This window comes from Lissotriton vulgaris, unplaced genomic scaffold, assembly GCF_964263255.1.
Source record: "Lissotriton vulgaris unplaced genomic scaffold, aLisVul1.2 SCAFFOLD_971, whole genome shotgun sequence".
Classification (NCBI taxonomy): domain Eukaryota; kingdom Metazoa; phylum Chordata; class Amphibia; order Caudata; family Salamandridae; genus Lissotriton; species Lissotriton vulgaris.
The window spans coordinates 769,283-795,613 of NW_028255350.1; the positions used below are offsets into that span (position 1 = coordinate 769,283).

General features: G+C 43.6%; 1 protein-coding gene across 1 annotated transcript in view; it reads right to left on the reverse strand.

Moving 5' to 3' along the window:
• Nucleotides 1–4,124: 4,124 nt before the first annotated feature.
• LOC147659159 (interferon-induced protein with tetratricopeptide repeats 5-like) overlaps nucleotides 4,125–26,331 on the reverse strand; it is a 42,821-nt gene continuing 20,614 nt past the window's right edge. Inside the window, exon 2 of the mRNA XM_086951931.1 lies at nucleotides 4,125–10,064. Coding sequence (XP_086808057.1) covers nucleotides 8,765–10,060 — 1,296 coding nt within the window. The 5' untranslated portion in view covers nucleotides 10,061–10,064 and the 3' untranslated portion in view covers nucleotides 4,125–8,764. The remainder of the gene's footprint in view (nucleotides 10,065–26,331) is intronic.

The window sequence follows — 26,331 nt, forward strand, 5'->3', positions numbered from 1 at the left end:
ATCTGACCACACATCTTGTTACAAAATAGGCAAAAATTAACAATTTATTATGGATTTTATAGTTATGAGGCCACTGCTTCCATAGGTCACAATTGTCATGTATTGCTAAAGTTGAACTTATGTGTGTTGTATATACTACATTGGTATTACACACATAATATGGTTATGTTGAACTTGTGTGTGCTGTATAAACTTCATTGATATTACACACTTAGTAACCCACTTTCCACCACTACATGTGCGACACTATTATAAGGCCTGTTGTGGACCTATATTTTCTGTTGCTGAATTAGGTGGTTATTAGAGCATGTAGCTGGAATGATGTTTACGGGCCTGCAAGTACACAGCAGACAGTAGCTACCTTCGCAAAAGAACATCTCTAGCGTAGCTTATTCCACTCAAGGAGTTCGTTGAGTCCTTTCTGTTCACTCTTTTCCTGGAATATCCATCTAGCTTCTTTTGTAATTAAACGTCTCTAATTTGTCTGGGCATCCCCTGTCACTCTCTCCAGGACAACCCACGTGAAAGTGTGTCTGTTGCGGTGGCAATGTTGCACTAGCTTCGTGGCCAATGCTCGCGCTGCTGCCACCAGCGCGGCATCTTGAGGAATACATGAATAAGTCTCGGGATCGAATGTCATTTCACTTAGGACATTTAAAATGTCCATTGTGTCCTTGACAAAAGATTTCTGTGTTATCACAGATTCGCGAAGATAGTAGTCAGCGAACTGAGATAACGGTTCCAATATAGATTGGATGCCAGATACAATCATCCGGCCCGGCGGAGGCCCGGCTGGCTTATGTATTTTTGGACGAATATTGAAGGTCGGAGTCCTAGGGTTGTTATTAATAAAGAACTCCGCCTCCTTCGCACTGATCCATTTCTTCTCTTTAGCATTACCAACCAATTCCGTTATAGTTGTCATTAATTCCGGAGTGGGATCTTTCCTCAAGGGTTGGTACTTAGCTCTCACATTTAGTAAACAATGGACTTCAGCTTCATAGTCACAGGTGTTTAATATGACCACTGCACCGCCTTTATCGGCGCTCTTTATTGTGATGCTGTTATTATTCTGAATATTTACAACAAGAGGTGGTGAGGGACAGAGTCTCTGAATTAAACAGAAAGCTCTCACCCAGTCAAGAGATCAGGGCTAGATCCAACACCGTTTTTTAGCTCACTGCACCATCCCAGTTTCAGAACCTGGCTGTATGCAAATTAGTCTGTTCCTGTCCCAGTGCATGATGGGAACAGGGCAAACCAAACTACAAAAGCCAATTCTTACACTGGGAAGGAAACAAGCTCCCGGGGACCGGTTTCTGGCATTACAGCCGTCTTCGGCCCGGTTTGCTTGAATCCTGATGGTGCAATGAGCAAGGGTCTCACATCTGAGAATACCCTTCCACGCTTAGGGTGGACAAAAATATTTACAACAAGGGGTGGTGAGGGACAGAGTCTCTGAATTAAACAGAAAGCTCTCACCCAGTCAAGAGATCAGGGCTAGATCCAACACCGTTTTTTAGCTCACTGCACCATCCCAGTTTCAGAACCTGGCTGTATGCAAATTAGTCTGTTCCTGTCCCAGTGCATGATGGGAACAGGGCAAACCAAACTACAAAAGCCAATTCTTACACTGGGAAGGAAACAAGCTCCCGGGGACCGGTTTCTGGCATTACAGCCGTCTTCGGCCCGGTTTGCTTGAATCCTGATGGTGCAATGAGCAAGGGTCTCACATCTGAGAATACCCTTCCACGCTTAGGGTGGACAAAAATATTTACAACAAGGGGTGGTGAGGGACAGAGTCTCTGAATTAAACAGAAAGCTCTCACCCAGTCAAGAGATCAGGGCTAGATCCAACACCGTTTTTTAGCTCACTGCACCATCCCAGTTTCAGAACCTGGCTGTATGCAAATTAGTCTGTTCCTGTCCCAGTGCATGATGGGAACAGGGCAAACCAAACTACAAAAGCCAATTCTTACACTGGGAAGGAAACAAGCTCCCGGGGACCGGTTTCTGGCATTACAGCCGTCTTCGGCCCGGTTTGCTTGAATCCTGATGGTGCAATGAGCAAGGGTCTCACATCTGAGAATACCCTTCCACGCTTAGGGTGGGTCCCTTTCTCACTGCTCCATCAGGATTCAAGCAAGCCGGGCCGAAGACGGCTGAAATGCCAGAAACCGGTCCCCGGTAGCTTGTCTCCTTTCTGGTGAAGAATTGGCTTGGTAGTTTAGTCTGCCCTGTTCCCATGATGCACTGGGCCAGGGACAGACTGATTTGCATATAGCCAGGTTCTGAGCTGGGATGGGGCAGTGAGATAAATAACGGTGATGGATCAAGCCCTGATCTTTGGACTGGGTAAGAGTGGTCTGTTTAATTCAGACACTCTGTTTATCACCACCCCCTTTTCTGAATCGTTATTATTCTGAAGAGACTTCACACCTTCCCAATCTCCTTTGGCCATGTTCTTAAATCCATTGTTTTTGTTGTTGTTGTTTTCAATCTTCCCGATTTCTTCTAAAGACTTTAGCCTCGAATACAGCCACCTCGGGGCCGACTGCCCCAGTTGGTGGGCAAAACGTGGAAGGTTTCCTCAAGTTAGTATTAAACCCTTTATTCTCCTCAGAAGGTTGTTTAGCAAAAAATTTCTTCAGCTTTATTTTCCTCACGGTCTCATGAAATTCGATTCGGCACTTAAAAGCATCATGGGAAGGTGTCGGGATAAAACCCAACCCTTTGTTGAGTACCCTTTCTTCATTCATGGTCAATTGATGATCCGATAAATTGACCACAATACTTTTCAGACTGGTCTCCTCCCTCTGCTCCGTGTCTGTCGCAGGGAGAATGTTTGCCATTGGGGTGGAGGTCGGTTGCCTCGTCCCTTCCCTCTTCCCTGTTGGCCGGTCCCTTGTTTGTAGCTTGTCCCTGTTCTAAAAAATTCTGCAATAATGCACTTAGATCTGAATTGGAGGACTCCGATTGGTTGAATCTCACTCTACTAGTACTTGGTCCAGGTTCGGGCTCTTCCTCACTGGATGTGTTATCAAACGTCCAGTTTGATGGTGTCCGCCTCTGATGTTGTTGCCTGGCTCCTCTTCCTCTTCTTGCCCCTTCAAAATGTTGTTGTTGTTCTTGGGCAGGTTGATAGTGTGAATCATTTACATAGGGAAACGCCCATTCGTGTGTATAGCGCTGTAAATTTTGCTGTAACCCTCTGATTTTCTGGGTCACCATATACTGTTTGTATTCATCTAGATCTTCCTTAATTTTCTGCAGATGTTCTTTTGTGTCGGTAAAGCTACTATCACGACTAATGGTCTCCTCAAGCTCAATGATCTCTTTGAGCACCTCCTCACTAAGCCTCTGGGCTGTACTAATTATCAGAATCAACCAATCTCTGGTACATTTATTTGCAATATAGCTCCAGTCAAGGCGGAACTGTTTGTCATCCAGGAAAATACGAGGTTCAATCCTCACTATTAAGCTAGCCGGGGAGGCTCCTGCTCGATAGTACTCAGACATAAGAGCCCCATGTAGGGCAATCCTTATGTGTTTTTTCTTTAAGTTACTCAATTTCTCCCATTCTTCTCTTATTGTATTACTACCTGTTAGGGGATTACCTTCAAGCAGCGATGGACCCGCCAAAATAGCAGCAATCTGTTCGTCCGTAAAGGCCAAACAGTTTTTGTCCATTCTAAGAATGTAGACTTATTCACTGTTAGACTGCGCAGCAAAAACACAATTTGTGTAAAGGGTGTCAAGACAGGATTTAGCAACCTCGAATAAAAATCAGAGTAACTGAAAGGGCTAGTCAGAAGTACTCTCACGGCTGAGCCGCCGTACACGGTATGGGAAAAAATTAGGAGCAAAGAGGGAAACAAACAGCTAGGACGAAGCTGGACAATATCTTCACAGTGTGACTGGAATGATAGTCAGGTTTCACTTACCTATTCAGATATCTTCTAATCTGGGGTAGCCAAAGCCCAATAATACCTTCTGAGCCCAAACATTTGATGTGTTACAATATTGTGTTACTGCTGAATTGATACAAACATATACATTTTTGGGTACCAAGAGAAATGAATGGTGCGCATCTAACACAGGTTTTCACAGAGAATGTGAAGCTGTAAGAGCACAAATACATTTTAATGGGTTCTAAGCTTACACGGAAAGCAGTTACACCCACTGGTCTCCAAGTTATAACACTAAAGTTCCTTAGCATAATCAGACAATAGCTTGCACACCAAATCACTAAAGAGAGTACCAGGCATTAGATGGGAGGGCACTGCGCTGGGCAAGTCTGAGGTCAAGGTAAAGAGCCCTGTCTTCAGTTTCTCGCGGAATCCAGGGAGTGGGGAGCTGGATCTGATGCTATTGTTTGGGCGTGAGTGACAAGAAGGTGTAGACATCGGCTCTGGATCTGTGGATACAGAGCATGTCAGTGAGTAGAAGACTAGCCGCACATAGGCTTGTGGTCGGGGATTGGAAATTGGTGAGGCTGTTAAGGTTGAGAGACCTAGATTGTGTGAGACTTACTAACTGTGTGTGAGGAGCATGAAGAGATTATGTTTGTGGACGGGGAGCCAGTGGAGCACTTTGAGGTCTGAGGTGATGTGTGTGCAGGGTGGGAGCCTGAGTGTGAGTCTGGCTGCTGCATTTTGTGTGCATCCCATGTGTGACAACTATATTATGTCCACCACCAGTGCAAGAGTGTTTTCGCGTTGTGTTTGTATAGTGATTGTAATTCTATGTTGGGTCAGGAATAAGTGATATTCATGAGTGTATAAGAGGGTGTGTGTGAAGAGAGAGTGGTCTTCTATGCAAGGGATTATGAAAATAAATTGGACATACTTATTCAGCACATCACCCGTTCAACAACATCCGTTGTCTTGTGGTTTCGGATGTATTTTTGTTCGTAGGTTAATTTCCTAAGAGGAAAAAAATAAAGATCCACTGCAAGTTTTTTTAATTAAATTGTGTAATTGTATATATGCATTGTGTATATGTATTTTTTGCCCCCTCTTCTTCTCCCTTGGTGAGGTTCTTCTAATAGACAATCTGGGCGCCCAGCAGGATTACAGTACTCTCTACTAAGAAAAAACAAAACATTCAAGCAGGAGAGTAACAGAGAACATTCGCTTCTTTGAAATGCTTTGAAATAAGTAGACTATAGTCATGAAATTTCCTATTGCAGTTTATTGCTAAATCTGGAAATGTCTACATGCTTCTGTTCATTTATATTTTTTTTAAAGCAAAACGAATAATCGATGGACGGAATGCAGTTCACCCCAGTACAGAGCCCCGGTCCTAAATCCATCGTTTTTTTGCTCCATATGCCATTCCAGTTTGAGGCCAGCCATATGCAAATCAGGCTTGACCCATGTGCCCAATGAGAACAGTCCAGCCCGAACTGCCACGCCATGTCCTCCCTGGACTGGAAACAAGCATCCTAGGACAGGTTTTGGGGTTTCACCCCTCATCAGCCAGGATAGCTTGAATCCAGCGGCATGGAGATTACGGGACCCACATCTGGGCATACCCGCCCTACTCTGGGCGACAAATGCAAAAAGAACAATTTATGAACAGAATGCAGAACAATGTCATACATTCACTTCAGAACAGAGATCTGGACCTGAATCAGTCTATCGTTTTTCTGCTCCCCATGCCATTCCTGTTTGAGCCAGCCATATGCAAATCAGTCTTGACCCTGCGCCCAATGGGAACAGTCCACCCCAAATTACCAGGCCAGGTCTTCCCTGGACTGAAAACAAGCATCATCGATCAGCCATGATAGCTTGGGTCCAGTGGCCCACATCTGGGTATACACGTCCTACTCGGGGCAACAAACACAAAAAGAACAATTGATGAACAGAATGAAGAACGATGTCATAAATTCACTCGAGAACATAGACGTGGGCCTAAACCAATCCATTATTTATTTTTGGTCCCCATGCCGTTCCAGCCATTTGCATATCAGATTGACCCTGTGCCAAAATGGCAACAGTCCACCCTGAACTACCAGGCCAGGTCATCTCTGGACTGGAAACAAGCATACTAGGACCGGTTTCGGGGTTTCGCCCTCATCAGCCAGGATAGCTTGAATCAAGTGGCATGGAGAGCACGAGACCCACTTTTGAGCATGCTGTTCCTACTCGGGACGACAAATCCAAACAGAACAATTAATGGACAGAATGCAAAACAATGTCATACATTCACTCCAATACAGAGATCAGGGCCTAAATCCATCATGTATTTGCTCCCCATGCCATTCCAGTTTGAGCCCAGCCATATGCAGATGAGTCTTGACCCTGCGCCATATGGGAACAGTCCAGCCCGAACTGCAAATCCAGGTCCTCCCTGGACTGGAAACAAGCATCCTAGGACCAATTTCGGGGCTGATGAGGAGTTTTACCCTGAAGCCAGCCCCAGGATGCTTGTTTCAGATCCAGGGAAGACCTGACTTCGCAATTCGGGCTGGAGTGTTCCCATGAGCAACAGGGTCAAAACTAATTTGCATATAGCTGGGTCTAAACTGGGGTGGCGAAGTGAGCTAAAGAACAATGATGGATTCAACCCAGATATGTGACTGGGGGAGAGTGTCTGAAAAGTTTCAGCACTATGTCCATCATCTACTTCTGTTTGCTTTGTTTGCCTTAAGTTGACATGGTATGCCCAGACGTGGGTACCTTGTTCACTTTGCCACTGGATTCAATCTAGCCTGGCTGATGAGAGGTATTACCCTGAAACAGGTCCCAGGAAGCTTGTTTCCGAACCAGGGAAGACCTGGCTTGGCAGTTCGGGCTGGACTGTTCCCATGAGGTCCCAGGTCAAGACTGATTTGCATATAGCTGGATCGGCACTGGGATGGTGAAGTGAGCTAGAGAAATATGATGGATTCAACCCAGATCTGTGACTGGGGGTGAGTGTCTGAAAAATGTTAGCACTCCTTCCATCGTCTCCTTGTGTTTGCTCTGTTTATTTTTAATCATTTTTCATAAATAACTTTAAGAGTTAAAAGGTTTTTAGTTTATTAACACCATCGCTGCTGCAGCAATTCTCCTCATATGCTAACTATTCTGCATTCCCATTGTTCATGACGAGCTGAGCTCGTCATCAGCACAGCTCAACCGTGCCTCATGACGAGCTGAGCTCGTCATGAGCTTCAAAGGGGTTATTCTAACATGCTTCATTTTTGGATTAACTGATTTATGTGGCATTTGTTTAATTGTATGTCTAAATAGCAGACACATTAACTTAAACTTTTAATATAATTTAGGTAATGCTATTTGACATCCTTAATGCTAAACCCATCAGAGCACTGTACTAAACATTGTGTATATATAGAATTACAAATCACACAACAATCAGATACATCCTCTCATTGATGTTGAGTTTTAAAACTTCCATTGTCATCTTAGAACATTTTTGTCCTCAGAAATTCAGAGTGAATTAATTTGTATAATAATGTAATTTGTGCGGCATATTTTTCAATGTAATATATTGGTATCTTCCTCATTCAACCCATTAATATTTTAAATATTTTATATTTTCTGTATATTTTATGTTGTAGCTGGGAGTCCCATTTATAAAATAACCTGGAAATGTACTCAGATTGGATTAAGTTGATATAGGGATTGCATTTCTGACAATATTGACAGTTTTCAAAGAATTCCAAGAGTACTTATGGTAATCTGTGACTGTCACAGATTTGCAGAAGACACACAATTGATGGACGGAATGCAGAACAAATCAAAAGATTTAACCCTAGTCAACAGATCTGGGTTAAATCCATCATTCTTTTGCTCACCATACCACCCCAGTTTAGACCTGGCCATATGCAAACCAGTCTTGAACCTGTCCCTCATGGAAACAGGCTAGCCCAAACTGCCAAGACAGACCCGCTGTGGATCGGAAACAAGCATCCTAGAACCAGTTTCAGGGTGTTATCCCTCAACAGCCAGGATAGCTTGAATACAGTGGCACAGTGAGCCTGGGTCTCACGTCTGGGCATGGCCGGCACACTTAGGGCGAGAAAGCAAAAGACACACAGATTTGGGCAAGTTTTCACAAGGGCAAACCTTTTCACATAAAACACATTATTCTGAATATGTCAGTTTTATTTATTTATTTGTTTCTCCCACCGGCAAAATATTTTTCCTGTGGAGATGAGATAGGATTTCTTGTACACCCCTGCCAATTTTGGCATGTTCACTCCCCTTTCCACCCAGAAAACCTATTCATTTCTGTCCTCAATATTCAGAATGGGAAGCTACCAGTAGAGCAGTTGTAAAAGGGTTGTGAATAGCAGAAACCCATACCTTAGTGGATGTTCACCAGGTGTGTTCTTAAATACTTGCCCACCAACAAGCCCCTGTAATTGGATTTGCTTACAAAGAAATTCTAGCACACTGGCTTTCTGGCAATTTTCTGCATTAACACATCTATTTATTTGTGTGAAATCACATACTGTGGACCTGTAATGAGGATTTGCATTCATAAATTAACCTGTTAGCGCACAAAAGTACAACGTAGGTGCACAAATACATTGTGTATTGGGCCCTGTGCTACTAGATCAAATTAGATCACCTTCTCAATCAGGCCTATTCTCATTGGTCTAGTATTTCAGAAAACATTTGTTCTGCTCTATTTATCCATGGTTTTGGTTTTCTTATCGTGGAAGAATGAACTCTGATCTAATGTGGCCATAATTAACTCTAATGACCGCATCTTCTGTACTTTGTTGTTCCTACAAAATATCTCTTCCCTTCTAGATCCGTTGGAGAAGTTGTGAGAGCTCCCTGGCCTCTTCTGTTCTGCCATCATCCTCAAACAGACTAACTATCTGTGACAGCTCAGATTTACATTGATTTGCGTTCTTTGTTTCTCTAGATATTTCGAAGCCCTTTACAAATATTGTAACTGCATCATTTAGCAAATGTTGCTTATAGAGTAGAAATTTCCCGACGCTGACATAAAAAGCTTGTTGACATTTCTTACTGGCATTAGGGAGCTCCCTCTCTAGATTATCATATATCTCTTGCTGGTAGGCCTCTTGGTTATTAGCTCCATACATTTCTGCTAAGTCAATTTTTGCAAAGACACAAAGTGGATCCAATTGAATGGCCCGTTTGTAAGCCTGGATCCCTGCTGCCTTAGCATTTTCTGATGGCAAAATGTCTGCATGTTTATTATTCATTAGTAGTTTCTGGTAGAAATAGCCCAGGTCTCTATGGAGAATGTTATAATCTCCATTGATGGAAATGGCCTGCTCTAGAATGTCACGGTATCTTTTAAACTTTTTTGTTAGAAAGACGTGTGCCACATTCCTCAGGACCTCAGGATCACGACTGTTCTGCACCACATCTTCTGCAAGTTCTTGACCAAAGTCTGAATGCTTAAGCAGTATAGCCAGGTAGGCCCTACACTCATAATTGATTGGCTCTTGATGGATGATATCTCTAAGTTTGGAAATTGCTTCTTCTTTCAGTTCTCTGGCTGCACCGTTGCGTTGGGCCACTGCATAAAGTGCAATAGCCAGCCCAGCACTGAATTCCACATTTTTGGGGTTTTCTGACAATGCTGCCTGGAAACAGCTTGCTGCCCGCTCTCCGTATCGAAAACCAATCGCCATTAGGGACCAACCAATGATTCCTCTTATCTCAGGAATAGTTGCTGTAGATTGAGAAGACTGAGAAAGGAACTGACTGATTGTGTCAGACTTGTCGAGGTATTGCTCTACCATCTCATAGTTGCACAAGTGATAGTAAATCCAGGCATAGTTACCATAGATGACCAACTTATATCCGATCGAGTTGGCTTGTTGAACTTCTTCCAAAAGCTCTTCAGCTGTCTTAAGACTTTCAAGGGCCTCCTGGTATCTTCCTTCCCGCTGGTGTATATAGGCCTGCAGAGCGTAAAAGGCGGAACGGTTGTTGTAAGGCGTGTATTGAAGTCTGAGGTTGAGAGCTTGTTTCACGTGCCCTATATTAATTTTGTCCTGCTCCTCCTCAAGACTCCAGGTGAAGTGACACTGAAGCTCCTCTAGTCGCTCCTTTAAAGGCATGGTACTGCAAAGAAAAGAGGGTCAGGGAGAACATGTTATACATCCCTCACTTCTTGAGAACAATCAGCAGAACTTGTCAGCTTTGCAGTGCTTCATTTCTTTTCCACAACCTGTGAGCAGCATTATTTTTGCCTTCAAGTATGTGTAAGTGATTGTGTGTATGAGAGTGGGTTTTGAGAAGAAGGCTTGGTTCAGTTGCTTGGGGCTATGACAGGTGGTGAACTTTGAAACAGATGGGGGGGGGGGGGGCAAATACCTGACACAATTGTATGGAGCTAGTGAGGGGTATGAGTTAAAGTGAATTGGAAGTTGAGGAAATCTGGGGTGCCTCTGTCTAAGAAAATGTTAAAAGAAAGAAACATTTGAGACAAGTTGTGCATTCTACTTCACACCTACACAAATAAAGTGATCAACAAATCAATGCGTATCCAGGCAGTAATAATAGAACATTCATGGAATATTGCAAAACATCAAGGAAACTCAATACTATCTAGGGGTGTTTGGAGGTTTCCCTCTATAGGAAAGCAAAACATTTGGCCCAGCCAGTGCCTTTCACTACATAACTTCCCAAACACAGTGACCAAAACACAATTTGTTCACATAATCTGTGTTTGCCAATTCTTCAAATATAAAAAGAATGAATAAATAAAATGGAATTTATATTCTGTGCACATAAAAAGCAGCTACTTCTGGAAGGAAGTGACTTCACACTAAGGGGTCCATTAGGATGTAGAGTGGATCGCCACCGCCAGCATGGCAGTGGCAATCCGCCCTACATCCTACCCCGCCAGCCACCCATTTCCCCCGCTATACTAGGCGGACGGAAAGTCCGTCCGCCACATTTCCGTCCAGTCGACTCGTTGACCGAGTGGAAAAGTGTCTGCTAGACACCGCCATCCATATTAGTGTGCAGGCGGAGAGCAGCCTTTCCTTGGCATGCGGAGTTCACAATTGGGGGCGCACATGGGGGGTACCTATGGTCACGTTGTGCATGCAAATGCACGACATGCATGTTTTACATTGCGGCTGGTGCTGCTTACAGCACCGCCCACCGCAAGGTTAAAAATCCATGATGCGCCCGCCAGTGTGGTGGGAGCATCCTAATCTCCCCCACGGGACCGCCGCACATATGGCGGGTGGTCCCGTTTTCCATCAGGATGGCGGGTGGCTAATGATGCCCTAGGTCTCTTGAAGGATCATGAAACCTCATACATCTTTTTATCCTCCCCTGCCTAGCCCTTGATCATCACCAGTCACATAGGTAAGAACTATTGATCTCTATTGAGGGTTTTAAAATTAAGTTATAAGGTGGTAATTCTTTGTGAAACAATTATGGGCTGGAGTCAAGGGTGTGATGATGAGGGGAAATAATAGTTGCAGGCATACCTGCTTCTTTTCTTTATCTAAGGCTCTATCTTTAAGCAGATTGCAGGCAAAGAACAGGAGTTGATGGAGGACCTTTAATTGTTTTGGAACTTCCCACGAGGAGCTTATATGAATAATACTTTACTTGAAAGGGGAAAAATTGAAAAATTAGGTTACACAGAGCATGCTATTACATGGTTTATACATAATAGTGTCCCATGGGTTAGACATCTTTTTAAGAGGCTCAGCCACTCAGGCAGTACCAAAGAAACAGCATATTTCCACAGCCCTATTTGTACACATGGTGTGACAGAAATTGTAATCACAAATTTCACTTTTTTGTTAAAGTTTGATTCCTGACAAGCCACATGAATGCCAAATAACTCATTTTTAATGAAGATGGTTCTTGCTCAGTAAAAAATGTGTATATGCTCGTGCCATTTTTACCTTATCACCGTTCTGAACACCTATTAGCATTTTGGTCCTGATTTTGCTCCCCACAGGGACACTGATTAGCTTTCAACAATTTACCTTCAAAAGACACCTCTCATAAATGTGAGTAAAGACTGGGACCCCTCATGACCGTAAGCAGTCTTGGACATCTTCCTACTGTCTGGTGTGGCATAGTGGGTGGAGAATGATGGACTGGAATGCGACCCGAGTGACTGGCAATGGATATTTGCAAGCATTCCACCATCACCTTTGTGTTTTATTCAGTGTTAGATACTAAGGGCCTTATTTATGAAGGCCTTGCGCCACCGGTGCGTCATTTTTTCCCATGTTAAAAGTGGCGCACCGGCGGCGCAAGGCCTTCATAAATAAGCCCCTAAGTGCTAAAGCTATGCCAGGACGCGGGTCCTATGCCCCTTGTGCCACTGGACTCAAACTATAACTCGCTGACGAGGTGCAGCTAGGTCAAATTTGGTGTAATGTTGCTTGTGCTGTTGTTCAGAATGGACATGGGATAGCAGTTTGAATGGGACTGTTCCTACTGAAGCATGATTAATACTAATTTGCATACATCCGATCCCATCCTTGAAAGTTTCTACCCTAATTGGAATCAACTCAAACTTCAGAATAAGGGAATCAGAAGTGACCATGTAGCAGCCAAATCACTTCAGACACAATTCCACATTTCCTCCCCCTCTGTACCTCCATCTCAGCCATGGTGTTTGTGCTGAGATTGTAATTAGAGTGATTAGTCAGAGACCAATATCAACTTTCTGTCTCCCTACAACTCAGACAGCCCCCATTGCATCTAGAGAACTGACATGGAGCAGATATCACCAGCGTGCCATAAAGGTAAACAAAAGGCCATAGTAAATAGATAAAAGAAGGTGCTTTTGTTGGGTCAGGACACAGAAAAAGGTTTTCATCTATGTGTAGAATGCAGCAGAATGTGTTCAACCTCGATGTAGGCCATAGCAAAAGTCGTTTGGCTCATTTACAGTTCAATGCAGCCACAACAGTCCTGTATCCTCCACTGCCACTGAGACATAAAACCTCCATCTTCCACTGTCACAGAGCCGGTCATATGTCTCTTCCTCCACTGTTCCAAATTCCTGACAGTTTTCCTTTAGGTTTATTTATTTTATTTTTATTTAGAGAGTTTTATATAGCGCGAACGTGACCCTTGGGTATCAGAGCACTTCACAGACAACTATACATTCTGTCGATATGTGATTCACATAGCATAACATTACCATATAATATCATAGTGAGGTAGATCAGTGTCGAGTGGCTTAATTCACATAACATAGCATTACAATACTATAATGAGTGGTATATAAGTGTCGAGTTATATAGTAAATATTTCCCATTGTCATGAGGTAGGTTAGGTGTTCGTCGAGGTATAGAAAAGGAAAAACCTAGAATACATAGTGCTGTTCTGTGGTAATGTACTTACATAACGTAGACATTGCCTCATAATATATTGAGTGAGGTAGAAGTGTCGAGGCTTAATTCACCTAACATAACATTACAACTTAATATATTGAGTGAGGTAGATAAGTGTAGAGCTATATAATAAATCTTTCCCGCTGGGATGCGGAGGTATAGACTGAAGAAATATCCTGGCATATATATACTACGATTTGTAAGGGATAGTCTGTATTCCTGTCCAGAATGTTCTGCATTGTCCTTAAACAGTGTTTCCTTCAGTTCCGGGACTCAATCACCTCCAGTTCACCTCCAGGTTGGGTCAGGATAGAAGTGTGGAGGATCCTTGGTAATACGACAGTTCAATCAACACAAAGATGTATTAGCTAAGCAGGTGAGAAAATCCTAGGGATAGTAGGAATAAATGCTGTGGAGGGAGGAGGGTAACCTGTGAGATGAAGGGTGAAGTAGGGCACAACTAATCTGACAGGTTTGGTGGAGTAGGAGAGAATAAAAATTGAGGCAGGACAGGAATTGTATAGTAGAAGAATGAGTAAAAGGTGCTGAAGAGGGTTGATTCCGCTGTTTGGAAAAGAAGAATGGTGAAAAGAAGTCTGGGAGGAGATGTCTGAGAATTAGTATGAAGATGATGTCTTATCCTCATCCTTCATCGAAGTCCTCTCTGGAGAAGCTCTCTCGCCCCTAATCCCAATTGGCAATGCCTTCTGCACACAAGGCATCTTCCTGGCTCTCCAGACATACCAGACACTCCTTCTTCTAAGGAAATATACACTATACCATGAAGACCTTGCCAGCTTATGGCCTAATACTAACCTACCCTCCGTCATCATGATCATTGCACAAGCATTCTATGTTCAACTCCATGATTATATCAACACCACCCAACCTTCTACACAGCTACCAATTGTGCTCCAGATAAAGTTGCAGCACAAAGCCAGTTATGTTACATATCAGAAACCTTTCATAGCGGTCAGAGAAATATAAGCTCTGCCCACTAAAATTGCTCAGTTTCTCAGCCACTTTTCACACCTTCCTCCAGCCCACCAACTTCCTTGCCCTGAAGTCTCAAAAGTGATTCACTGTCAACATACATCAGTGGTTCACCTACAACTATGAAACCAACACCATCATACTCACATGTATACCTATAGGTCCAGGAGCCTCCCTGTTACCTGCTTAGTCTCCCCAGTATTCATCTCCCCCCTCATATTCTTAAACCTTAACATGCAGCCCCTTGAACTCTATTCTCTGATAAAAGGAGTAACATTTATAAACATGCCAATGCCACACAACGCCACTGAAAAGTCCCTTTCCTCCAGACATTCAGCACCTCAGGAACTGCTTGTATTTCATCCAGAGCTAAAATGCCAGCTTTAACTTGAAGTTTAACATCACCAAAATAGAATTTCTATTATTTGTCAAGAACAAAACGCAACAACTAATTCAAACCTAGATCACAAACGTGAACAATGACTTCCCCCTCAAGGAAAAATCAGGAGAAAATGCTAGACAGCCAGGACTCGTCTTACTATTCAAAAAAGGACAACTGTTCCTCCCAGAAAGTTCTTTCATTACTTCCTTCCTTCTCAAGCTTCTTGGTGTGGTGGACATTGTACTCCTCAATCTCCGAGAATCCTCATTGGGCCTTTGTGGGGAATCCTGGACTCAGCAGCCTGTCTCATCAAGTATCTCCCACTCCAATGGAATTCCACTTGTTAACCTTGATGGCCCACACCATTAGCATCTACAAATCCATCATATCTAGCACCCCGCTTATCTTACTGACAAACTCACATCCATCATGACCAGCACCCCGCTTATCTTACTGACAAACTCATAATCTCTGGTGGGTCATGGCATGCCCTCTGCCAATACACCATCCGACTGGAGCCGAAAAAAAGTGTGCACAAGAAAATCAGACATTCTTCATTTCTTCACCCAGAATCTGCAAAGAAAATACTGTATACATCAAGACTGTCAAACTCTTCACCAACTTCAAAAAGAGTAGAAGACACTCCTTTTTAAAGAACACTACATCACAATGCAGTACCAATCCACTTCTGCTCTAAGAACCCACCAGCCCTTTCAATAACTTGTGGACTGTGTCATTGCCTTCGACTCAATAAAGCACCATTCGGTTCCCTTTTAGCCAAGTTCGCATTTTCAAATGCACATGCAATCAATCAATCAATCAATCAATCAGGATTTATAAAGCCCAGCTAATCACCCAACAGCGTATCCAGGTGCTTGTAGGTTCCACAGGCTTATTCGAACAGCCATGTGTGGAGGGCCATTGGGAATTCTGGAAGGGAGGTGATGGTCCGGAGGTTCATGGGAGGCTGTTTCAGATCTTTGCTGCTGTGTGGGAGAAGGAGAGTCCTCCACTTCTGCTTCAGTAGACACGAGGAGTATGGGCGAGTGAAAGGGAGGCGGAGTGTAGTCTTTGCAATGGTTGGTGGAAGTTTAGGTGGTTGTTAATGTAGGCAGGTCCTTGGTTGTGTAGAGCCTTGTGTGCGTGTGTTGGAAGTTTGAATTGACATCTCTACTGTACAGGGAGCCACTGGAGTTTTCCTAGGTGGGGTGTAATGTGAGTTCCTCGGGTAAAGCTAAGGATTAATCTGGCTGAGGCGTTCTGTATGGTCTGAAGTCTCTGTAGGAGGTGTGCGGTGATTCCTACGTAGAGGGCATTGTCACAGTCGGCTGCAGATGAGGGCTTGGTGTGTCCAGTATGAAAGAGTAGCCACTTGAAGATGTCACGTAGCATGCACAAAGTGAGAAAGCAGGCAGAGGAGACGGCGCTGATCTGTGATTTCATGGTAAGCTTTCATGCCAATGTGATTCAAAGGTTTCTGGTGTGGTTGGAGAGAGTGGGTGTGGGTCTGGGTCCCAGGTCTGATGGCCACCAGGAGTTGGTTCATGTGTCTGTTGCTGTTACACATACATACCTACATACATACATACATATATATGCATGCAGAGAAGGATAGAGCAATTGTCCAGGAAGTCAGGAAAGAAGACCAATAGGGCAGTAGAAAATAATGGGGAATTTAGAGGTTTTTTGGAGAGAGCACAGTCCGAGAATAGGGATGGGGAGGGCAAATGGGTGGCACAGGTGAAATATGTAGAGCTAGATGTTTAGCCAGAAGAAGGCTCAGGCAGAGGCTTAATGAGGGGCCCAAGCAATGGAGATGGAGATGAGGTTGGGATATTGAGAAAGTAATGGTCACTGGGAAAGTGGCAGGGCAAGAGAAGGTCTGAAAAGAGTGAGACACGTAAAAAACCTAAACCACTTCAATGTTGTAGAGAATGTCCTCTACAAAAGTCAATAAAACATCATAAAGCAATGAAGAGGAGCTGGGTAGAGCAGCACAGGTTAGAGAAAAGAGCTAAAGAAAATATCTTCACAGTGTGTCCGGCATGGTAGTCAGGTTTCACCCACCTATTTAGATATCATTTAGTCTGTGGCAGCCAATTCCCCGAAATACATCCAGAGTTCAAACATTTGACAGGTCAGACCAGAGTGTCACTGGTAGACTGAAATATTTCACAATACACAGTTTTTGACACCAAGAGGAATTAGTGGTGAACACCTATCACAGGTGTATGCAGAAAACATGAATTTGTAACATCAGACATCATTTTATAAGTTTAAATGGGTGCTAAGCTTATACAGACAGCAGCCACCCCAATGGTCTCCAAGTTGGAACACTAAAGTTCCATCGCATATTCAAACAATTGCTTGCGCACCAAATATAGTAGTTGTGGGAAAGTGATATGCTAGTAGAAGTTGGTAGGGACCTATCACTAGCAATAAGGCCAAAATCACGATATAACGTCCATTCAAGGGCTCAATAAATTATCCCCTGGCTCAACCTTTGGTAGCTGGCAATGAGCAAGCACCCTTAACTTAGAAAACAGGTGTGTAAAGCATTTAAAAACACCAATATATTAAATAAGTAGGACACAACACACAATACAAATCAAACACCCATTATTAGAAATAGAAAATAACAAAATCCAATGTATGGTACTGGAGATAAGATTTTTTAAAGAATAAGGTGCAGATATACAAGCCACGCACGCCACATTTGCGCCACCATTGCGTCACTTTATGATGCAGCGGCGGCGCAAAGCCAGCGCCATGCTGTGGGGTATTTACAACGTTACGCATCTGGGAGATGCGTCACATTGTAAAGCCCTGTGCCACATGTAGGCCTTTTGGCGCAGGAAGGGGCGTTCCGGCGCGGGAACGCCTCATAAAAGTGGCTGAGTGAAATCTACTTTTAGAACCATGCTGCGTCAAACCCCTGCATCTGCTTGAAGCAGGCGTAAGGATTGACGCAGCATGTTAGGCATGGGGCACCCCAAGCCTTGATGGAGCTGCCTTGCGCTTGCGACGCAACTCCAGCAATGCGTCACCTTTCCGGCAGTAGATGAGTTACACATCTGTCTATTCTTGCCCCATGGTGCGCCGCATTGTAAATGTGGCGCATCCATGGTGGCGTAAACGGTGTCTGCCATGACGCACAATAACTGGTGCATCCCTGCTGATATTCCGGGATGTGCCAGTTATTGTAAATCTGCCTCCATATGATTTCTACTGCCTAAAAACAAAAACAACCAACTTGGGACATCTGGTCACGCTTGCCTGGGACAATGTCAAAGTTTGAGGCCGAACGCAATTGAGGGCGGGTTGGATACACTGAGCTGGAGGACTTGGTCTAGTTATTACCTTCACACTTGTTTTTCTGGAGCCTTTTTTTCTCTGCATCGAGTAAGGCACCTCTTCAGGCCGGAATTTGAGTAGATAATGGTGGCTTACTTCAGCGCAAGGCCACAGTGAAATCCTGGAACTCTCGTTGACAACAGGAGCTCCTGAGCTTTCAGCTGGACGAACATGGAATCTAGGCCGGGTAGTGGTTTGACCTCAGCGGCTTGCTCTCTTTTGGCGTCAGAGAATTGACTCTTGACGACAAGTCGTTCAACTTATGAAGCTATTTCTAAAAAGTTCTCTGTACTTCTGGAACTTCTTTGTGGGTTCAAAGTGTCCGAAACACCAATCTAAGTCCGCCTGCCATCCCGTCGTACAGTGGGACCGCCCGCCATAAGGGCGAAGTCCTGTGCCTGCCATTAGGATGCGCCTGCCACAGTGGCGGGTGCATCCTGCATCCCTAACATTGTGGTGGGCGGTGCACTTACATGCGCACAATGTTTCAATGTGTCAGGGAGTCCTTAGGCCCCTGGCCACCCTTGATTTTGCGAATCACTGACAAAATTTCAACCTCAAAAATTTTGAGGCACAAAAATATCGAAGTCAAGAATATCGACATCCTATCTACATCATAGTAAGTACAAAAACATTGAGAAAAATATCAATGTCAAAAATATTGTAAAAAATATAGTTTTTTTAAATGTTAAAATAATAATGTAAAATAAAGTAAATAATATATATAATGAAAAGAAACAGTTAAAATAATTAAAAATAAAAACTGATACATATAATGTTAAAATAAATAAAACATATACATATGAAATGTAATAAATTTACTGACGTAAAAATATTCATAAATAATTATTTTAGTAACTTATTAAAAACATTTTATGAATTATAAATACATATATACACATACAAAAATAATATTATTACAAATTTTACAAATATATTTAACAAATTTAAAAAATTACAATATTTTTATTTATTTTTTGATAAATTATACACAATATTAACTAAAACAATACAGAAAATATGGACAGCGGAGGGAAAGAAATTACTATTCCTACACCAAAGATTGCAACAGTAGGGAAAGTGTTGGAAAGCGTAGGGGTAAAAATTACTATTCCGACTCCAAAGAGTGCAACAGTAGGGAAAGTGTTGGATAGCGTAGGGGTAAAAACCTACTATTTCAACTCCAGAGAGTGCAACAGTAAGGAAAGTGTTGAATAGCCTAGGGGTAAACATTGCTTTTCTCACTCCAGAGAGTGCAGCAGTAGGGGAAATGTTGGATAGCGTAGGGGTAAAAATTACTATTCCCACTCCGGAGACTGCTACAGTAGGGAAAGTGTTGGCTAGTGAAAGGATTGAAATTACTATTCCCACTCCAGTGAGTGCAACAGTAGGGAGAGTGTTGGCTAGCGTAAGGGTAAAACTTACTATTCCCACTCCTGTGAGTGCAACAGTAGGGAAAGTGTTGGATAGTGTAGGGGTAAAAATGACTATTCCCACTCCAGAGAGTGCAACAGTAGGGAAAGTGTTGGATAGCGAAAGGGGTTAAAAATAACATTCTCATCAATTAAATACGTTTTTTTAATTAAAGAATGATTTATTAATAAATTAACAATACATTCATTAAAAATACCAATAAATGAAATTTAATAACTACTTTAATACAATAAATTACTTTCCACCCAATTCCCTAATAAACACAAATCCCACTCCACATCAAATCTAACACAATTAACATAATTATCAATTAACCAATCAATAAAAATGTATTAAATAATTATCAATACCAATAATTAATACTTAATAAAAATTAATTACCCAGTCATACATAATTAACAATACATTAATTATCAATACTAATACGTATTAATACATTATTACCTAATTATAATACATCACTTCCCACCCTATTCCCCTATAAACACACAACCTGCTCCTAAACTGAATTAACACAATGAATATATTTATCAACTAATTAATTAATACAAAATAATTACCAACTAATAATTGATGAACAATAAATTAAGTATCAATACTAAAAAATAATAATGATTAACTACTTTATTATAATTAATGTGCTTCCCACCCTATTCCCCTATAAACCCGCCACCCGCTCAAATAAACATACATAATTAATATAATTGTAAAACGATCAATTAATTACAATTAATTACCAATTAATAATTAATTAACAATAAATTAAATATCAATCCCAATAAATATGAATTAATCATCAATCAATCAATCAATCAGTACATTTGTAGAGCACGCTACTCACCCGCGAGGGTCTCAAGGCGCTGAAGGGAGAGGGAGGGGCCGCTACTGCTTGAATAGTCAGGTCTTGAGGTGTTTCCTGAAGGTGAGATGGTCCTGGGTCAGTCGTAGGTGAGCGGGGAGGGAGTTCCATGTCTTGGCGGCCAGGTAGGAGAACGATTGTCCTCCGGTGGTGACTCTGTGGATTCGTGGGACGGTTGTGACGGCGAGGCTTGCGGAGCGGAGCTGGCGGGTAGGAGAGTAGAATGAGAGGCGGTTGTTGAGGTATTCGGGGCCCATGTTGTGAAGTGCTTTGTGTGCGTGGGTGAGGATCCTGAACGTGATCCTCTTGCTGACGGGGATCCAGTGCAGTTTTTTCAAGTGGGCCGATATGTGGCTGTGGCGAGGGATGTCAAGGATGAGTCGTGTGGAGGCGTTCTGTATGCGCTCCAGTCGTTTCTGAAGTTTGGCTGTGGTTCCTGCGTAAAGGGTGTTCCCGTAGTCCAGACGGCTGGTGACGAGGGCCTGCATGACTATCTTTCAAGTGTCTGTGGGAATCCACTGGAAGATGTTTCGGAGCAGGCGTAGGGTGTTGAAGCAGGAGGATGAAATGGCGTTGACTTGTTTGGTAATCGTGAGCGAGGAGTCCAGGATGAATCCCAGGTTGCGTGCGTGGTCCTCGGGTGACGGTGCGGTGCCCAGGGCAGTGGGCCACCAGGAGTCGTCCCAGGACGGGGATTGTCTGAGGATGAGGACCTCTATTTTGTCTGAGTTCAGTTTCAGCCGACTGAGCTTCATCCATTTCGCGACGTCTTTCATTCCTTCCTGGAGGTTGGTGTTGGCGGTGGTTGGGTCTTTGGTGAGGGAGAGTATCAGCTGGGTGTCGTCGGCGTAGGAGATTATGTTGAGGTTGTGTTTGCGTGAGATGGTGGCGAGGGGGCTCACGTAGATATTGAAGAGGGTTGGGCTGAGCGAGGATCCTTGGGGTACGCCGCAGATGATCTTGGTGGCCGCGGAGCAGAACGGCGGGAGGCAAACTCTCTAGGTTCTGTTGGAGAGGAACGCGGTGATCCAGTCCAGCTCTTTTCCTCGGATCCGAGTGTTGTGGAGGCGGTATCAAAGGCGGCTAAGAGGTCTAGGAGGATGAGGGCGGTTGTCTCCCCGTTGTCCATCATGGTCCTGATGTTGTTGGTGGCTGCGATGAGGGCTGTCTCGGTGCTGTGATTGGCTCGAAATCCGGACTGGGATGGGTTGAGCGAGTTGTTTGCCTCGAGGAATGCAGTCAGCTGTTTATTGACGGTCTTCTCGATGACTTTAGCCAGGAAGGGAAGAAGACAGATGGGGCGGAAGTTCTTGAGGTCTTTAGGGTCAGCTGTGGGTTTTTTCAGAAGGGCGTTGATCTCTGCATGCTTCCAGCTCTCTGGGAAGGTGGCTGATGCGAAGGAGTTGTTTATGACGTACCGGAGGTGGAGTGCGATGATGGCGTATGCTTTGTTGTAGATGTGGTGGGGGCATGGGTCGGAGGGAGAGCCGGAGTGGATGTTGTTCATGACGTGGGTGGTGACTGTGTGCTGATGGGGGTCCAGTCGCTTAGGGTGGAGGTGGAGGTTGATGGTTTGGAGTCCGGAGGCAGAGTCTGGGCGTCAAAGCTATTGTGTATGTCTGCGATCTTGCGGTAGAAGAACGTGGCAAGGGAGTTGCAGAGGTCTTGTGATGGTGTGATGTCATTGTTGTTGGGGTTGGAGAGCTCTTTTACAATGCTGAAGAGTTCCTTGCTGTTGTGGGTGTTGTTGTCCAGCCGCTCTTTGAATGATTTCCTTTTGGGGGTGTGGATCAGCTGGTGGTGTTTGCGAGTGGCGTTCTTGAGGGCTGTCATGTTTTCTGTCATCCGTTCGTTGCACCAGGTTTTTTTGAGCGTGCAGCATGATTTCTTTGAGTCTTTGAGGGCGTCGGTGAACCATGTAGTTTTCCTGTTGCTGGTCTTGCCTGGGGGGTTCTTAGGCGTAGCGAGGTTGTCGGCGCAGTTGGTGATCCACTGTGCTACCGTTACAATTACATTACTTCACACCCTATTCCCCTATAAACCCACAACCCACTACAGAACTAAAATGCAAAACTTAATTACAAATAATTAATAATTTCTAAAAATTATTAATTCACTTACTATAATTAAATTACGTCCACCCTATTCCCCTATAAAACCACAACCGGCTACGGTACTAAAACACAAAATTCACTTTAAGAAAATTACTAACTTCTAATAAATAATACATATATTTAAAAAAAATAATACAAAACATAACAAAACATGTGGAACACATACATATAAAATACATACTAAAATACATAACACTAACAAAACATCAATATTATTAACATTGATTTCTTTACTATCAATATTAATAACTTTGATATTAACAAAAACAATATTTCTTACCTTCAGGTTGATATTCTGGTCACTGATATTCTTGATGTCGATACTCTGTCCCTACGATATTTAAAACTCGATATTAATGTAGGTTGTTATTAAAAACTCAATATGTTGTCTGTGCACCTGATTTTGTATTACTAATTTGCGATTACCAATTAGGTAACCGTAAATTAGGTAATGCAAAACCCTTTGCACCTGTGCGCATTTAGACCCCTATGAACGAATGGAGTACCATTTTTATTATTTTATTTATTTTTTACATTTGTATGGCGCTCAGCTACCCAACAAGGGTTTCTCGGCGCCTTTGACATTAAGTTGGATTGAAGGAATATGCTGAGTTGTATTTTAGCACAGTTGTTTCTGGAAAAGCCAGGTTTTTACATGTTTCCGGAAATTAACGTAGCTTTCCTCTTTCCGGATTTGTGGGGGGAGTGAATTCCATAAAATTGGCCCTCTGACAGAAAATGATCTCCCGCCAGTTCTTTGCAATTTGAATCTGGGAACAGCGAAGTTCGCTGCAGTTTGGGAGCAAAGGTTTCTTGTTGGCAGGTAGGGGGAGGCCAAGGCTTGTAGATATATAGGTGCCGTTTTGGTTTTGATTTTGAACATGTAACTCAGGGTTTTGAAGCTGATCCGATGTTCTATCCTGAGCCAATGTAAATCGTTCAGGTGTTTTGATACTCTTTCAGACTTTGGTATCCTACACAGGAGTCGTGCGGCAGAGTTTTGGATCATTTGGAGTCGCTTGATCACTGCTAGATTCGAGCTTAGGTAGAGGATGTTTCCGTAGTCAATACGCGATGTTATTAGTGCGTTGACTACGTTTTTTTGTGTGACAGGGGGCAGCATCCAAATGATTTTCTTCAACCATTTTATTATGGCGAAGCAGAGGCCGCGACTTTGTTTGCCTGCTGTTTCATTGACAGAGTATTGTCAATAATGACTCCTAGATTTCCTACCTGTGTAGCTGGAGAGGGAAGATTACCCAGCTCAGGTGGCCAATGGGAGGGATTCCAGAGCTCCTTATTCCTTCCCAATAGGAGGACCTTGGTTTTATCCCCATTTAATTTCAACTGGTTGGTGGTCATCCAGTTGAAAATTTTCTTTAGACCAGTTTTGAGTAGAGAAGGGGCTGAGGGATTTGACTCTGATAGGACAAAAATGATATGAGAGTGGTCAGCGTAGGACATTAAAGTCAGGCCTGCGCAGTCCGCCAGGTCGGCCAGTGGTCTAAGGTACAGGTTAAAAAACAACGGGCTCAGGATGGAGCCCTGTGGAACTCCATGTGGAGCGGGAAACGTGTATGAGCATGCAATGCTGGATTTGATCTGGAAGGTTTTCTCGGTGAGAAAGGACTTAATCCACTGTAGGGCATCACTGCGAATGCCGTTTCTCTCTAGAGTAGCCAGAAGAGTTTTGTGTGATATGGTATCAAACGCCGCACTCAAGACTAAAAGAATGAGTGCGACCGTTTGACCCTCATCCAGGAGTTTCCGAATTTTTTCCGTTACACCCAGTAGGGCGGTCTCCGTGGAGTATCCTGCTCGGAAGCCTGATTGCGATGGGTGGAGGAGGTTGTTTTCCTCTGTGAAGGTAGTGAGGACGGAGTGGATGTGCCTTTCCATGAGTTTGGAAAATGCATGGAGCAAGGATATAGGTCGATAATTAGAAAGAACAGTGGTGTCGGCTGATGGTTTTTTTCAATAGTGGGGTTACCATAGCGTGCTTCCAACTCGACGGGACTGTGGAAGATTGGAGGGAAGCATTTAGCATGTCTGCTATCGTGATCAGGGGGGTAGTGTCAAGTTGTTTTAGAATACTTACAGGGAGAGGATCGCAGGGGGAGCCTGATGAAATGGACTTCAGGGACTATTTTAGGGAGTCCATGGTTACAAGGGGCCATTTCTCGAGGGAGTTCACTTTTTCCGGTGACCTGGGGATATCCTGCTGTGTGCAATTATCATGGGGTCTGGTAGTGATGTTGAGGATAATGTTTTCTATTTTATCATTAAAAAATGTCGCAAAGTCTTGACATTGTTTTTTTGTTAAAGGGCGAATAGTAGCAGTTGTTTGAGCACCTGCTAGGTCCTTCACTGTGTTGAATAGAGTCTTTGCTTTATTTGTGGCATTGTTAATGGAGTTGGCCACGTAAAGGGCCCTGGCTTTGATGCAGGAGGAGTGATATGCGTTTCTTGCCTTGTTGTATGTTTTCTTATTTTCATGGTTATAATCTTTGCGCCATTTCCTTTCTAGTGCTTTACATTTAGATTTTTCAGTTTGAGAAGTTCATTAAACCAGGGGGCAGGGGGACGGTGGAAGTTTCTTTTTGCCTCTGTTAGGGGAAGGCATTGATTGGCTGCAGTTTCTAACCACTGGTTGGTGGCTATAGCTAGACTTTCCACATTCTGGTCGTGAGAGGGTGTGCTAATTGTTAGCGCTTGATTCAGTTTGTTTATGTCGAGTAATTTCCAATTTCTCATGGAATGAGCAGGCCATGTAGTATTTCTGGGGGAGAATGTTCTGGTTAGGCTGAAACTGATGAGGTGGTGGTCTTACCAGCATAAAGGGCTGGTTAGAGTCCATTTTAAATCAGGGATATTTGTGATTATGGGGTCTAATAGGTGTCCTGCCTTGTGCGTAGGACCGGAATTGAGGAGTGATAGGTTTAGGGCAGTTAGATCGTCTATTAGATTACAGCAAGCCACGTTTGTTTGGTCCTCAAGATGCAGATTTAGATCCCCTAGGAGTGTAAAATTTTTGTAGTCTAACAAAAATGGAGCGATATGGTTTGCTAGGCTGGCTGTCCAAGTATTGGCATTCCCAGGCGGTCTATATATTAGGAGTCCAGAGAAAGTAAAATTGGGGTTAAGGGTGATTTGAAAAGAGGCGGCTTCACAGTCTGGGATATTAACTGGGAGCATATTGCAGGTAAAATCTTTGCGAAATATAATAGCGATACCTCCACCCACTTGGCCATGTCTATCTCGTCTTGTGATGGCATAGTTGGCTGGGAGAGCAGCTGCTACATCCGGGCCGGAGCTGTCGTGTAGCCAAGTTTCTGTGAGGAAGAGAGCACTGGGTGCTTCTTCTAATAGAAGGGTGAAGATGTTGAGTTTGTGCTGTGGCAAGGATCTGCAATTTACGCTAAAAAAGGAGTAATTGCAGCTGGTGCGTTTTCGGCATTTGGAAGGGATTTGAGCTAGGGGTTCTGGGTCCGGGTATGGTTGGATATTTGTGAGTTGAACATTGCAATTAATGCAGTGTGTGTCACCCAATGGCGAGAGCTCTATGCAGTCGCGATGTATTGCGGGGCGTAAAGCTTTTAATTGCGTGGAGCTCATACCTGAGAGGTGGTTAGAGTAGGGTTCCCTGACCCATGCCCCGTCCAGTCCCGGATGGGCCCAGACGGGCATGTCTTTGGATTCTCTTCGGTGCAGCTTTGGCGCGGTTGCTGCGCGTATTCGCTGCGTGTTATATGGTGTGACTGGTTTATGTAGAGGACGGGCTATTGTTCAGCCCCGCCTCTACAAATCAGTTTGCCCAATCAGTGCCTGCCCCAGCCTGGAAGCCGGAAGAAGGTACCACCCTTCCTAATATAAA